This window comes from Erpetoichthys calabaricus, chromosome 1 (genome assembly GCF_900747795.2).
Source record: "Erpetoichthys calabaricus chromosome 1, fErpCal1.3, whole genome shotgun sequence".
Lineage (NCBI taxonomy): Eukaryota > Metazoa > Chordata > Cladistia > Polypteriformes > Polypteridae > Erpetoichthys > Erpetoichthys calabaricus.
In genome coordinates, this window is record NC_041394.2 from 343275073 (window position 1) to 343290675 (window position 15603).

A 15603-nucleotide genomic window follows, 5' to 3' on the forward strand; every position below is an offset into this window, starting at 1 on the left:
CGTTAAATGCGCAAAAATGTCAGTACACCAGATAAATAAGTGCAACATATTATCAGTTATATTGTATGCTTACAATACATATAGAAATGTGTTAATCGTTAACTAATATTATGGGATGGTGTTTTTCGACTCGTGCCTTGATTTAAACGATTGCAAGTCTTGGTGGGTTTGCGTAGCTTATTGTCAATATCTTTACACCTCTTTTTAAGACTTAATTTAAAAAGGTTTTCTTTTCTTCTTAATTAAAATTTAAAAGCAATACTTCACCGCTGCGAAGCCCCTCTAGCGCTGACATCCGAGGTTCGATTACCATAAGCGAGTGCAGTGAGTGTGTACGCCTGATGAGCCAAGAATAAGGGGGAAACACGTGTCGCGTACTCTTTGCATTATTTGACAGTAAACTATTTTCATCCATTCTATGATCTGCTTCTCACAACTGAAGGCACCGTGGCTGATGTTACCTGACTTGCTGGCCAACCATAAGCGTTACCTGGTAGGTAACCACCCACTCACTTCACTCCCTTACGGGAATCGAACCTCGGACGTCAGCACTAGAAGCGAAGCCCTTAAAATTGTGCCACAGCGTGTGGTTCGTTTATTTGACAGCATGTAGATCGGGGTAATTACATTCACGGCATTCGTAGTCTGATTCACAATCTGATTGTATGGGTGGTTACCTACCAGGTAACGCTTATGGTTAGCCAGCAAGTCAGCTTGAAGTGATCACTCGAGTGAAGGCAGCTTCACAAAAAAACAAATCCTTAACAAACTGTTATTGGTATAGTTTCCCTCAATTTTAAAAGGTTTTCTTTTCTTCTTAATAAAAATTTAAAAGCAGTACTTCGCCGGTGCGAAGCGCAGGGATTTGAGCGACTGACGCATACAGACATATTCATGAGTGCAGGTACTTCAGAAAGAAAGCACCGTGTAAACCTAAACTTTAAATTAAGTTCATAGACCTACAAAAGGTTGCCATTGATTTGAGGCAAGATTGCTTTTCTCATGTACAACTATACGTTGCATTCTTAACAGTAAGCTTGCACAGCTTGGTCATATTACAACCTGAGTGCTGAACTGACAACGTCGTATACAAACAGAACTATAACAATCGTAATAAACAAACAAAAAAAAAAGCGAAGAACCCTTGGATTTAATAAAAAGGCTCCTTCCTTGGCGAAGCAAGGAAAAAGGAAGACCTTATATGGCGTTCGTTTATAAAACAGCGGAAAAGCTGTGTTAAGGCTGCTTCACAAAAAAACAGATCCTTAACAAATTGCTATTGGGATATTTTCCCTCAATTTAAAAAGCTTTTCTTCTTAATAAAAATTTAAAAGCAGTACTTCGCGGGGATTTAGATATAGATATATATAGATATCTATGTATATATAGATATATAGATATAGATATAGATATATATATATATATATATATATATATATATATATATATATATATATATATATATATAGATGTATATATATATATATATATATATATATATATATATATATATATAGATGTATATAGAGATATAGATATATATAGATATACATACAGTATATAGATATAGATATATATATATATATGAATGTATGTCTATATATATATATATATATATATATATATATATATATATATATATATATATATATATATATATATATATATATATGTGTGTAAGCTTATAAGTACTGCCTTACTTCTCTTTAAGAAAGGAAGATGTAATGATACTTGATTTAAACGATTCCATGTCTTGGTGGGTTTGCGTAGCTTATTGTCAATATCTTTACACATGTTTTTAAGACTTATTGACTGAAACGGGCTTTCACAAAAAAAGTTAGGGCTTTGCTACAGGATACACCCTCCACAAGTTAAGCAAGTAAAAATAAAAGTATATATTTCTGTTTTATTTAAACCTTTTAAGTTTGTATGCATAGCCCCATTTGGCTGTTTTAGTTTTTTTTTCTTTCTTCAGTAATATTAAATCTCCTTAAAGAAAAAGAACATATGCATTTTACTTTTTTTGTATCTCTTTAGTAATATTTTAGTGTAAAAGGATAACCAGTATTTAAACCTTTTATGTTACTTCATGAAGTTATTTTACACAATGTTGAAAAATTAATAAGAATGCTACATATTTTGGCAGCTGCTGCTTTAATTTTCAATGAAATGAAAAAAGCTCTCCAAGAGAAAACCTCAATGAAGAAGAAACAGTTTGCACTATCTAAGAAGGAGAAACCCTCATTTATAAAGGTTTGCTGCAGATGACTTGACTGAAAATAAATTAATACTTACTATGTGTATAATACATATTTATCTATTTTACTTATGCCTTTATTCCAGCAACTTGCAACATCTGAGGTACAATTTGTTACATTACTTTTGTTTTTTGCAGCACAGGCAGGTGAAGTGACTTCCTCAGGGTAACACAGTGGTGTCAGTACCAGGATTTGAACTGACAAGCTCCGGGTTTGCTGAAATATTACTGAAGAAAGAAAAAAAACGAAAACGGGCAAATAGGGCTATGCATACAAATGTCCATCCATCCATTTTCCAACCCGCTGAATCCGAACACAGGGTCACGGGGGTCTGCTGGAGCCAATCCCAGCCAACACAGGGCACAAGGCAGGAAACAATCCTGGGCAGGGTGCCAACCCACCGCAGGACACACACAAACACACCCACACACCAAGCACACACTACGGCCAATTTAGAATCGCCAATCCACCTAACCTGCATGTCTTTGGACTGTGGGAGGAAACCGGAGCGCCCGGAGGAAACCCACGCAGACACGGGGAGAACATGCAAACTCCACGCAGGGAGGACCCGGGAAGCGAACCCAGGTCCCCAGATCTCCCAACTGCGAGGCAGCAGCACTACCCACTGCGCCACCGTGCCGCCCGTATGTATATATGTATGTCTATATTTATATGTATATATATATATATGTAGATATGTAAATTTGTATATGTATATATATATATATGTATATGTGGATGTGTATATGTATATACAGTAATCCCTCCTCCATCGCGGGGGTTGCGTTCCAGAGCCACCCGCGAAATAAGAAAATCCGCGAAGTAGAAACCATATGTTTATATGGTTATTTTTATATTGTCATGCTTGGGTCACAGATTTGCGCAGAAACACAGGAGGTTGTAGAGAGACAGGAACGTTATTCAAACACTGCAAACAAACATTTGTCTCTTTTTCAAAAGTTTAAACTGTGCTCCATGACAAGACAGAGATGACAGTTCCGTCTCACAATTAAAAGAATGCAAAAATATCTTCCTCTTCAAAGGAGTTGCCGTCAGGAGCAAAGCCTGTCAGAAAGAGATAGGAAAGCAAACAAATCAATAGGGCTGTTTGGCTTTTAAGTATGCGAAGCACTGCGGCACAAAGCTGTTGAAGGCGGCAGCTCACACCCCCTCCGTCAGGAGCAGAGAGAGAGAGATAGAGAGAGACAGAGTTTGTTTTTCAATCAAAAATCAATACGTGCCCTTCGAGCTTTTAAGTATGCGAAGCACCGTGCAGCATGTCGCTTCAGGAAGCAGCTGCACAGAAGGTAGCAACGTGAAGATAATCTTTCAGCATTTTTAGACGAGCGTCCGTATAGTCTAGGTGTGCGAACAGCCCCCCTGCTCAATCCCCCTACGTCAGGATCAGAGAAAGTCAGCGCGAGAGAGAGAAAAGTAAGTTGGGTAGCTTCTCAGCCATCTGCCAATAGCGTCCCTTGTATGAAATCAACTGGGCAAACCAACTGAGGAAGCATGTACCAGAAATTAAAAGACCCATTGTCCGCAGAAATCCGTGAACCAGAAAAAAATCCGCGATATATATTTAAATATGCTTACATATAAAATCCGCGATGGAGTGAAGCCGCGAAAGGCGAAGCGCGATATAGCGAGGGATTACTGTATATGTATATGTAGATATGTGTATATGTAGATATATGTATATATGTTTATGTATATATATATGTTTACATAACCTCTTTAACACACTACTTCTCCGCTGCGAAGCGCGGGTATTTTGCTAGTAATCTATAATATATATATATATATATATATATATATATATATATATATATATATATATATATATATATACATACACATATACATCTATACTAATAAAAGGCAAAGCCCTCACTGACTCACTCATCACTAACTCTCCAACTTCCTGTGTAGGTAGAAGGCTGAAATTTGGCAGGCTCATTCCTTACAGCTTACTTACAAAAGTTATGCAGGTTTAATTTCGAAATTCTACACGTAACGGTCATAACGGTCGACAATGTCTGCCATGTTAAACTTTCTTATTTATGGCATCATCTTAACGAAAACTAGTAGGCGGTTTCCCTGCGCTAACCGAAACCGATGTACATACTTATTTCGGTGGTATGACACCACTGTCGGCTGCCATATTAAACTTTCCAATGGTCTTTGTTATTTAATAGGCCCATCTTCAAGAAATTTGGTATGCAGGTTCCCAACGCTAACTGAATCCTACATACATACATATATACGTCCATAGCCTGCAGCTCGGTCCACACTCTGAATTCTCCAGGCACTCTTGAGCATAATCTAATTTTGAAGGTTGGGGCACCAATAATGTTACTGAGAAACTTACAGCCACCGAAACTTTGTAATGCCACGAGACTTCAGGTCACATGCCTGCAAAAGAACCTAATTGAGGCAACTATTTTTACTGGCAGTGGCTCAGGGGAGAGAATTTTTATTCCTCGCATCCCCGTTATACCCTCTGATCTCCCATTTCAATTCAAACGCCTCCAATTTCCAGTAAGGCTCTGCTTCACAATGACAATTAATTAGTCTCAGGGACAGACCCTACAAAAGGTTGGCATTGATTTGAGGCAAGATTGCTTTTCACATGGCCAACTATACGTTGCATGATCAAGAGTAAGCTCAGTGCACAGCTTGGTCATATTACAACCGGAGGGGCGAACTGACAACGTGGTATACAAAGAGATCCTTAACAAATAATTATTGGTACATTTTCCCTAAGTTTATTATTTAAAATTTTAAAGCAGTACTTCACCGCTGTGAAGCGCGGGTATTTTGCTAGTTAGCAATAAAACATGATAGTTAGAATTTGTTACTAACCATCACCTATTCTGTTTCTCTTCTCGCTTCTCAAATGTGGCACTTGATGCCCACCTACCAAGTTGTTCAGCCTGCCTGGCAAAAACGAAACAAATTTATGTCTTTCACAGAGGCGACTCCAATTGGATTCACTTTCCACACAAAGCCTCGCAGCTCAAGACAAGGCGGTGGGCTTGCAGTAATTGTCAGAGTAGATTTAAACATAAAATAAATCCCAATTGACTGTCCATTGTCTTTTGAGTGTCTGGCTCTTAAACTAATAACGGAATCAGGTCCTGTCTCACTCATTGTTCTTTATCATCCCCCAAAATACAATGTATCCTTCTTATCCAATCTGATTGATCTTTTGACCCACCTAAGTTCTTACACTCAGAGAATTATCCTTCTTGGTGATTTCAATATCCATATTGACATTACTACATGTAAACTGAGAAATGAATTCCTATCCTTACTGGACTGTTTTGACTTGACACAATATGTTGATTTTCCCACCCACTCTGGTGGTCATATACTGGACCTGATCTGGACTTCTGGACTATCTGTTGCCAACATTTACAGCACTGATTTGGGACTCTCTGACCATAAAGCGGTATTTTTCACTGTCTCACTGCCTTTCCCTCCTCTTACCTGTAAATGACAAATTTCTTACAGAAACCTTAAAAATATCTGTCCCTCTATCCTTTCTGGATCCATTTCTGATCTTTTACTGTCTTCACCTATTTCACCAACACTAGATAGTCTTGTTGACCACTATAACTCAGCCCTTCATTCAGCATTAGATAAAACAGCTCCTTTAAAGCATAAGGAGGTTTCCTTTAAGCGTTCAGCTCCTTGGTATAATTCAGAATTGCGATCTATGAAAGCAGCTGGCCTCACCGTGCACATCCAGGCTTTCTCTGACCACCAAAGAGCTTACAGAGAAGCACTAACTTCTGCCAAGAACACCCATTATGGCAGAATAAAAGAAAATGGCCATGATAACGCAAGGGTTTTGTTCTCTGTAGTTAATAAACTACTCGAACCCACATCTAACCCAACTACCTCTTCTACGGAAGTCTGAGAGGAATTCATCCACTTTTTCTGTAACAAAATTAAAGATCTAAATAATTCAACTAACATAAATACGTCATCTGTTTATATCTCTCCCTGTTTTCCCACTCCATCCAGCTCCTTCTCTAAGTTCTCACCAGTCACATCTGCTTTTGTTAATAACCTGCTTTGAAAGATGAGCCCGACTACTTGTGTACTGGACCCCATCCCCACCACACTACTTAAGTCCTGCCTTCATGCCATAATCCTGACTGTTACAACAATAATAAACTTATGCCTGGACACTGGCTCTGTGCCACTCACTTTTAAAATCGCTTCTGTAACCTCAAAGTTAAAAATGTCTGGTCTTGATGGTGAAGATCTTAACAATTTCCGGCCTATTTACCACTTACCTTTTCTGACAAAAGTTCTCTAGCGTGTTGTAGCTTCCCAACTCACCAATTACTTAACCTCTAATAATTTGATGGAACCCTTTCAGTCTGGTTTCAGGGCACGGCACAGCTGCGAAACTGCTCTGCTACAGGTAACCAATGATTTGCTTATGGCAGCAGACTCTGGACAAACCAGCATATTAATTCTGTTAGACCTCAGTGCAGCATTTGACACTCAGGTCAGACGTGACATCCTACTGTCCAGAATGGAGAACATGCTGGGTATCTCTGGCACTGCTCTCCAGTGGTTCAAGTCCTATCTGACTGATAGGTAAGAGTTTGTTAGTCTTGGCAACAGCAGATCCAGCTCAGCGCCAGTCACACAAGGAGTCCCTCAGGGCTCTGTCCTCGGCCCTCTTCTCTTCTGTATTTATATGCTTCCCCTTGGCCAAATTATACGTAGCTATGGACTGGGTTATTATTTTTATGCAGATGATACTCAACTCTACTTCAATGTTAAAAGTGGAACTTCATCAGAGCTTTCTCAGCTCACAACCTGCCTTAGTGAAATTAATACCTGGATGGAGCAGAGCTCTTTAAAATGAAATTGCAACAAAACTGAACTTCTGCAAATTGGGACTAAAGTTCAACTTAATAAAATGAGCTCCTTCCCAGTCCATCTTGGCAGTGATCTCATCAGACCTGCCTCTACTGTAAAGAATCTTGGTGTCATTTTTGATTCCTCCCTCTCTTATTCCACCCACATAATTAACATTAAGAAACTTTCTTACTTTCACCTCCGTAACATATCCCGTGTTCGCTCCTTCCTCTCCTTCTCTAATGCTGCGAAACTTGTCCATGCTTTTATCACATCCCGCATCAATTATTGTAACTCGCTGCTGGCAGGTGCCCCTTCTAATCTTATATCACAGCTCCAGCTTATTCAAAACTCAGCTGCAAGAGTCCTTATACGAACCAGCAGCAGCAAGCACGTCACACCCATCCTGCTCCGTCTCCACTGGCTCCCTGTGTCTTACAGAATCGAATATAAAATCCTACTAATAACCTACAAAGCCTTAAATAACCTCGCGCCAAACTACATCAATGACCTTCTCCATCACTATGTGCCTGCCCGCCCACTAAGGTCCTCTGATTCTGGCAATCTTGTTGTGCCCCTCACTAATCTACACTCCATGGGTGACAGCAGGGCCTTCAGCTGTATAGCGCCCAGACTCTGGAATGACCTACCGAAATTAATCAGGTCAGCTGACTCCATGAATTCTTTTAAAAAACAACTTAAAACTCATCAGTTAAGGAAGGCTTTTAGCTCTACTTGACTTTATTACCCTTCTCTCAGTTTACTTCTCTGTCAAGATGCTCATGTAACCTGTGTGTGTGTGTGTGCGAGACCATCAATTATGTTGTCTGTTAGGCTTTTCTCTGAATTTACTGTCTTAATCTTCTTTATTTATTTATCTGGTTTGTACAATGCTATATACTGTATACCCTGTTGTTCTTTCTTAAACTCTGTGAAGTGCCTTGAGTATGGGAAAGGCGCTATATAAATAAAATGTATTATTATTATTTATTATTAAGGTAAAGTCATCTCTGATGGAGGATCGCAGGAATCGTAGAGGTAGATGAGTCTTTTCATCAGATTGGCTGGCCCAGTGCTGTCTCAGCTGTGGAATGGCCAATAGGGTGAGGCAGCTTGATGGCCGGGGTCTCCAGGACTCTGAACAAATCCAAATCATATTATGTGATATCATCTACTGTTCAATTCTGCTCTGTGTTTGTAATATGACTGTTATATTGTATTGAGGATTACTTGTGTTCTGTTCTGTGTATTGTGGTGTATTGACCCCCTTCTCTTTGACACCCACTGCACGCCCAACCTACCTGCAAAGGGGTCTCTCTTTGAACTGCCTTTCCTAAGGTTTCTTCCATTTTTATCACTACAAAGGTTTTTTTTTTTTTTTTTTTGTGGGGAGTTATTTCTTGTCTTCTTAGAGAGTCAAGGCTGGGAGGCTGTCAAAAGGCAGGGCCCATTAAAGCCCATTGCAGCACTTCTTGTGTGATTTTGGGCAATACAAAAATAAACTGTGAAGAGTGCTATTGTCTGCGGTGGTCTGGTGCCCCTGCCTGGGGTTTGTTCCTGCCTTGTGCCCTGTGCTAGCTGGGATTGGCTGTTGGAGACCCCTGTGACCCTTTGTTAAGATACAGCATGTTGGAAAATGACTGACTGAGTGCTACTGTGACAGAATTGTTTTCCACATTCAGGGCAGCAAAACGGCTTCTCCTGTGTGAATTCTTTTGTGATCCTGTGTATTACTTGTGTTTCTGAATGGACGAGTAGTAACTTTCTCTGACTAATAAGGAGAAAAGAGAAATCTTAGTTATTGGCAAACATGGACATTGTGAGGGCGTTAGAAATAAACTTGATGCCTTAGGCTTAACAGTGAAATGTGAGATAAAGAATTTAGGAGTAATCACTGACTCTGACCTAAACTTTAAATCACATATTAGTCAGATTACCAGGACTGCTTTTTCCACTTCAGGAATACAGCCAACATTAGACCTCTTATAACTTTATAAGACATTGAAAAATTAGTTCACACTTTTGTTTTCAGTCAAATAGATTACCATAATGTATTCTTTACAGGACTACCTAAGAAAGCCATTAATCAGTTACAGTTAGTGCTGAATGCAGCAGCAAGAATCTTAACCAGAAAATGAAAGTCTGAGCACATTTCATCAGTTTTAGTGTCTTTACATTGGTTACTCGTGTCATTTAGAATTGACTTTAAAATACTACAACAGATAGTCCCCTACTTAAGAACGTTTGAGATGTGAACTTTCATATATATGAACAAAGTGGTCCTCAAGTCCAAAATTAGCACTTAAGGATAATTCACATGTCCGCCGAATGGTGGCAGCAGTGTTGGAAAGATCTTTATAATAACAAAAATAACCATTTAATGTACAATACTTGTAATTTGCTCAAAGCACATTAAAAATACCAAAAAACATTGTTTATATATCCAAATCAAGAGCTGTCTGAAACTAAAACTTTTATCAACAGATGCCAATACGTGCTGGATTTATGAACAAAATGGACTTACAAACAGACTGCTGGAATGGAACCTGTTTGTAAGTAGGAGATCGACTGTAATGGTTTACACAGCCTTAAATAATCTCACCCAGTCCTACATTTTGGAATGTCTGTCCCCTTACACTCCCAGTCAGAACCTCAGATCTTCAAATGAAGGTCTACTTATAATTTCAAGATCCAATCTGAAAAGAACTGGTGAGGTGGCCTTTTGCTGTTACACACCTAAAATTTAAAATACTTTACCAATAGAAATTTACCAGGCTAATACTGCAGAACATTAAACATAATGATAAAAACACATTAGTTTAAAATGGCTTTTCATAGCTACATTTTAGTTGTATCCCTATTTGTCTATATGGACACTGGATTTTCATTTTCCTGTGGGATGTGCAGTTCCATACTAATCTGTACTATTCTCTGCTGTCTTCTCCATTTCTTCTGTGGTGACGATGAGCTCCACCACCTCCTGATCAACATACCACACTGCCTCGTGTTTATGGATTGAATGGCGGGTGTCCAAGGTGTCCACATGGCCATCATCATCAAAATCTTCATGTAAAGCATATAAACCACAAGGACTGATTTAGGTAGAATGCCTAGTGGCGGCCGGGTAGTATTTTGGCCTTGGATCCCCTGCAGATTTTTTTCTCTTCGGCCCAACTGGAGTTTTTTTTTTTTGCATTTCCTCTGTCCACTTGGCCATTCAATATTACCTTTTCTTTGATACATGCTGTATAATATTATTGCCAAATCTTGTTTATGTTTTATATTAACTTCCTTCTTATTTCATCTTGTAAAGCAGTTTGAGCTACATTGTTTATTTGAAAATGTGCTATATAAATAAATGTAGAAGTTGTATCCAAAAGGTTGTTTCTCCATGAAAACTGTTTGCCACATTCAGAACACCCATATGGCTTCACTCCTGTGTGAATCTGAATGTGCATCAGAAGAGTATTTCTGTGCCAGATTTGTTTACCAAATTCAGAACAGCAATTCAGCTTCTCTCGGGTTTAATTCTTCCAAATTATCTTGGTGTGCTTATTATCAAAACAGGAGTGAACTTCACTCTTTAGTCAGGACAGTCTCATTGTACTGCTTAACTTCTCACTCTCTTAAGATTGCCACAAGGACTCAATGTACAACCTGCATTGTTCCTAATAAAGCTTCTTTTTGCAGATCATAAGGAGTTATTGTAATTTGTTAAGATGGGCCTGAATGTTTTTCTTTATCAGTCCTGTTCATCCTAGAACAACAGGCACTTCTTACATTTTTTTTTTTGGTCCACATTTCATTTGTCATACCTCAGTCTGCATTTCTTGGTATTTTGTTTCTTTCTTGCCTCTCCATTCTTCAGACTGAGTAATCATAGGAACTAATACTTCTGTTATCCAGGATTTCTTACATCTGGTTTTCTGGCCTCTATTTTTCAGTCAGTCAGTATTTCTGTGCTACAACTGACCTACACCTCCTCACTTTCCATTGTGCGGTCTGAGTTGTGGTCCCAGTGTCTTTCTGGTGCTGGTAAGTTGTACTTCTTGCCAAGTTTCCAGCGAATGAGCCTGGCCACTTTGTGGTGTTGTGCAGTGTATAATCCTTCAGCAATCAGTACCTCGCACCCAGCAACAAGATGTGTGACCGTTTCTAGCTCTTTGTGCCAGAAGTGACAATTATGGGTTATTTTTTTTTTCTATTTTTGTATTTTTGATATGAAGCACTTTGTGTCCAAGCTACTGTTTCGTGAACCTATGATGAGGAGTACATCTTTTGGTCTTAGTTCGCCCCTCATAAGCCATGCATGAGTAAGTTCTGTTTCCACATGAGGCTGTTGGAGGGAGGCAGTGTATTTACCACTTTACTTGTAGTTTCCCCAATTACATCTTATTTGTTTTCATCAAACTTTTTGAATTCTTTCTTCTGGTGCTTAGCATTGTACTGTGTTCGTCTGTGGACAAGGTGGGGGAGTTTCTGTCATTTTTTTTCTCTCTTGTGTGAATTCTTTGATGCTTCTGAAGACTGCTTCTATGTGAAAACTTTTTGCCACATTTAGAGCAGCAATATGGCTTCTCTCCTGCGTGAATTCTTTGGTGGCTCTTAAGATTGCTTCTCCGTGAAAACATTTTGCCACATTCAGAGCAGCAATATGGCTTCTCTCCTGAATGATTTTTAATGTGTGTCTGAAAACTACTACAGTAAGAGAATTGTTTTCCACATTCAGAACAGTAATATGGCTTCTCTCCTGTGTGAATTCTTTGGTGGCTCTGAAGATTGCTTCTCCGTGAAAACATTTTGCCACATTCAGAGCAGCAATATGGCTTCTGTCCTGTGTGAATCATTTTGTGGCGCTGAAAACTGCTTCTATCTGAAAACTTTTTGCCACATTCAGAACAGTCATATGGCTTCTCCCCTGTGTGGATTCTTTGGTGGCTCTGAAGACTGCTTCTTAGTGTAAACTTTTTACCACATTCAGAACAGTAATATGGCTTCTCTCCTGAGTGAATTCTTTGATGACTCTGAAGACTGCATTTATGTGAAAATTTTTTGCCACATTCAAAACAGCAATACGGCTTCTCTCCTGAGTGAGTTTTAATGTGTATCTGAAAATGACTACTGTAAGAGAATTGTTTACCACACTCAGAACAGTCATATGGCTTCTCTCCTGTGTGAAGTCTTTGGTGCCTTCGAAGTTGGACTTTTGCTGAAAACTGTTTACCACATTCAGAACAGCAGTGAAGTTTGATTCCTGTAGAAAATTTAAAAGATAAAAAATTTTAGTTTGAAACCCACCGGTTTCATACTGACATTATTTTTCAACACTAAATAAATAGTGGTTTAATTTATGAACAAACTTTGATAAGCATAAGAGATAGAGACTCAACTTGTTCATTATTTTCATTTGTATTTCAACTACTCAGCACATGAGCACAATTATAGGAGCCAAAAAGTAAAAATAGTAAAATAAATAGATCACATGCGATAGGCACAATCAACAAGACTATTGTTGGTTTTTTGTACTACATTACAGAAAGGCATTATCATTTTGTCATCATATTCTTGAAATATTATAACATTATATATAGGATGCACCTATATGGGAATTTTGGGCCAATGCCGATATCCGATAATGCCTATGTACTTATCTGCCGATACCGATGCCGATATACATATTTTTAAGATACAGAGAAAAATGAGACTTGATCTGTCTGGACAAGAATTACAGACAAAGTGAACATTTATTTGTATAACAATTTTGCACACCACATTCAATCATTAAAAACAAATGATATCTGCCACATTTAGCTAGCTACCTGTTGGTTATATGGGAAACAGTTCTGCAGGTTGTTGCTTTAAATAACACTTTTCTCTTCCTTTTTGATGGAACAAATACAACAAATTCAACAATTAACGAAAAAATGAAAACTGAAAAAAATGGTAAAATGTACAATTACAATGAAATAAGCAATACAACTTAAGAATAACAACTTTTGCAGATGATTTACAATCATTAAAATGGCTTCTGCTCAACCACATTTGACTGGCTATCTGATCCATTGTTTTACAGTCTGCAGTATTAAATAGTTTACCACATAACATTTTTTCTTTCTTTTTGATGGAATAAATCTAACCAATCTATAATTTTAAAAATCAGAAAAGCATACAGTACAACAGTAAAGAAATAAGTAACTGTTTTCTGGAGGCTTAACATTCTTTTCTATTTTTTAAGCATGATGGGGAGGTTTTTCTTAACGAACAAGAGCATCTCTGCCTTGTCACAGGAAATTCTGTTTCTCTTTTCGTTGATCACATTAGAAGCCAAACTGAATAATCTCTCGCTGTCCACGCTAGTACATGGGGCTGACAGGAACTTGCGTGCTATTTTGGCAATGGCAGGAAACCGACTCCAGTTGTTGCTCCAATATTTCAGTGGATTTTCATTCCTCGGATTGGCGCTTCAGAAAGAAATCCCCGCACCTGCCAAGTAGCATGCATACATATACAGTATTATATTCTGTGTCATCTTTCATATCTAAAAGATAGACCTGCATTTTGGCTTTTACCAGGGCTGTCAGATTAAGATTAGAATCCTTACAATAAAAATAAGTATATGGCATTTGAATTGAATGCATGTCTGTATTGTATTTGCTGTTTTTTGAAACATTTTATTATTAATATTTGCTTTTCACTGTAGATCAGGGGTGCCCACACTTTTTCGGCTTGTGAGCTACTTTTAAAATGACCAGATCAAAATGATCTACCTACAGTACATTAAAAATTACACATATATACATATATACACACACATATATATATATATATATATATACACACACACATATATATATACACACACACACATATATATATATATATACAGTGGTGTGAAAAAAACTATTTGCCCCTTCCTGGTTTCTTATTCTTTTTGCATGTTTGTCACACAAATGTTTCTGATCATCAAACACATTTAACCATTAGTCAAATATAACACAAGTAAACACAAAATGCAGTTTTTAAATGATGGTGTTATTATTTAGGGAGAAAAAAATCCAAACCTACATGGCCCTGTGTGAAAAAGTAATTGCCCCCCTTGTTAAAAAAATACCTAACTGTGGTGTATCACACCTGAGTTCAATTTCCGTAGCCACCCCCAGGCCTGATTACTGCCACACCTGTTTCAATCAAGAAATCACTTAAATAGGAGCTGCCGACACAGAGAAGTAGACCAAAAGCACCTCAAAAGCTAGACATCATGCCAAGATCCAAAGAAATTCAGGAACAAATGAGAACAGAAGTAATTGAGATCTATCAGTCTGGTAAAGGTTATAAAGCCATTTCTAAAGCTTTGGGACTCCAGCGAACCACAGTGAGAGCCCATTATCCACAAATGGCAAAAACATGGAACGTGGTGAACCTTCCCAGGAGTGGCCGGCCGCCCAAAATTACCCCAAGAGCGCAGAGACGACTCATCCGAGAGGTCACAAAAGACCCCAGGACAACGTCTAAAGAACTGCAGGCCTCACTTGCCTCAATTAAGGTCAGTGTTCACGACTCCACCATAAGAAAGAGACGGGCAAAAACGGCCTGCATGGCAGATTTCCAAGACGCAAACCACTGTTAAGCAAAAAAACATTAGGGCTCGTCTCAATTTTGCTAAGAAACATCTCAATGATTGCCAAGACGTTTGGGAAAATACCTTGTGGACTGATGAGACAAAATTTGAACTTTTTGGAAGGCAAATGTCCCGTTACATCTGGCGTAAAAGGAACACGCATTTCAGAAAAAGAACATCATACCAACAGTAAATATGGTGGTGGTAGTGTGATGGTCTGGGGTTGTTTGCTGCTTCAGGACCTGGAAGGCTTGCTGTGATAGATGGAACCATGAATTCTACTGTCTACCAAAAAATCCTGAAGGAGAATGTCCGGCCATCTGTTCGTCAACTCAAGCTGAAGCGATCTTGGGTGCTGCAACAGGACAATGACCCAAAACACACCAGCAAATCCACCTCTGAATGGCTGAAGAAAACAAAATGAAGACTTTGGAGTGGCCTAGTCAAAGTCCTGACCTGAATCCAATTGAGATGCTATGGCATGACCTTAAAAAAGGCGGTTCATGCTAGAAAACCCTCAAATAAAAGCTGAATTACAACAATTTTGCAAAGATGATGGGCCAAAATTCCTCCAGAGCGCTGTAAAGACTCATTGCAAGTTATCGCAAACGCTTGATTGCAGTTATTGATGCTAAGGGTGGCCCAACCAGTTATTAGGTTCAGGGGGCAATTACTTTTTCATACAGGGCCATGTAGGTTTGGATTTTTTTTCTCCCTAAATAATAAAAACCACCATTACAAACTGCATTTTATGTTTACTTGTGTTATATTTGACTAATGGTTAAATGTGTTTGATGATCAGAAACATTTTGTGTGACAAACATGCAAAAGAATAAGAAATCA

The 15603-nt window shown here is 38.5% G+C and overlaps 3 protein-coding genes across 3 annotated transcripts in view; 2 read left to right on the forward strand and 1 right to left on the reverse strand.

Moving 5' to 3' along the window:
• Positions 1-15603, forward strand: part of LOC114664931 (gastrula zinc finger protein XlCGF57.1-like) — a 607208-nt gene that overhangs the window by 457957 nt on the left and 133648 nt on the right. The window lies entirely within an intron of this gene.
• Positions 1-15603, forward strand: part of LOC114642418 (zinc finger protein OZF-like) — a 227469-nt gene that overhangs the window by 15017 nt on the left and 196849 nt on the right. The gene's annotated exons all lie outside the window — the stretch shown is intronic.
• The window catches only part of LOC127527617 (zinc finger protein 501-like), a 52656-nt gene continuing 47024 nt past the window's right edge, over positions 9972-15603 (reverse strand). The window contains exon 3 of the mRNA XM_051926765.1: positions 9972-12396. Coding sequence (XP_051782725.1) covers positions 11528-12396 — 869 coding nt within the window. The 3' untranslated portion in view covers positions 9972-11527. The remainder of the gene's footprint in view (positions 12397-15603) is intronic.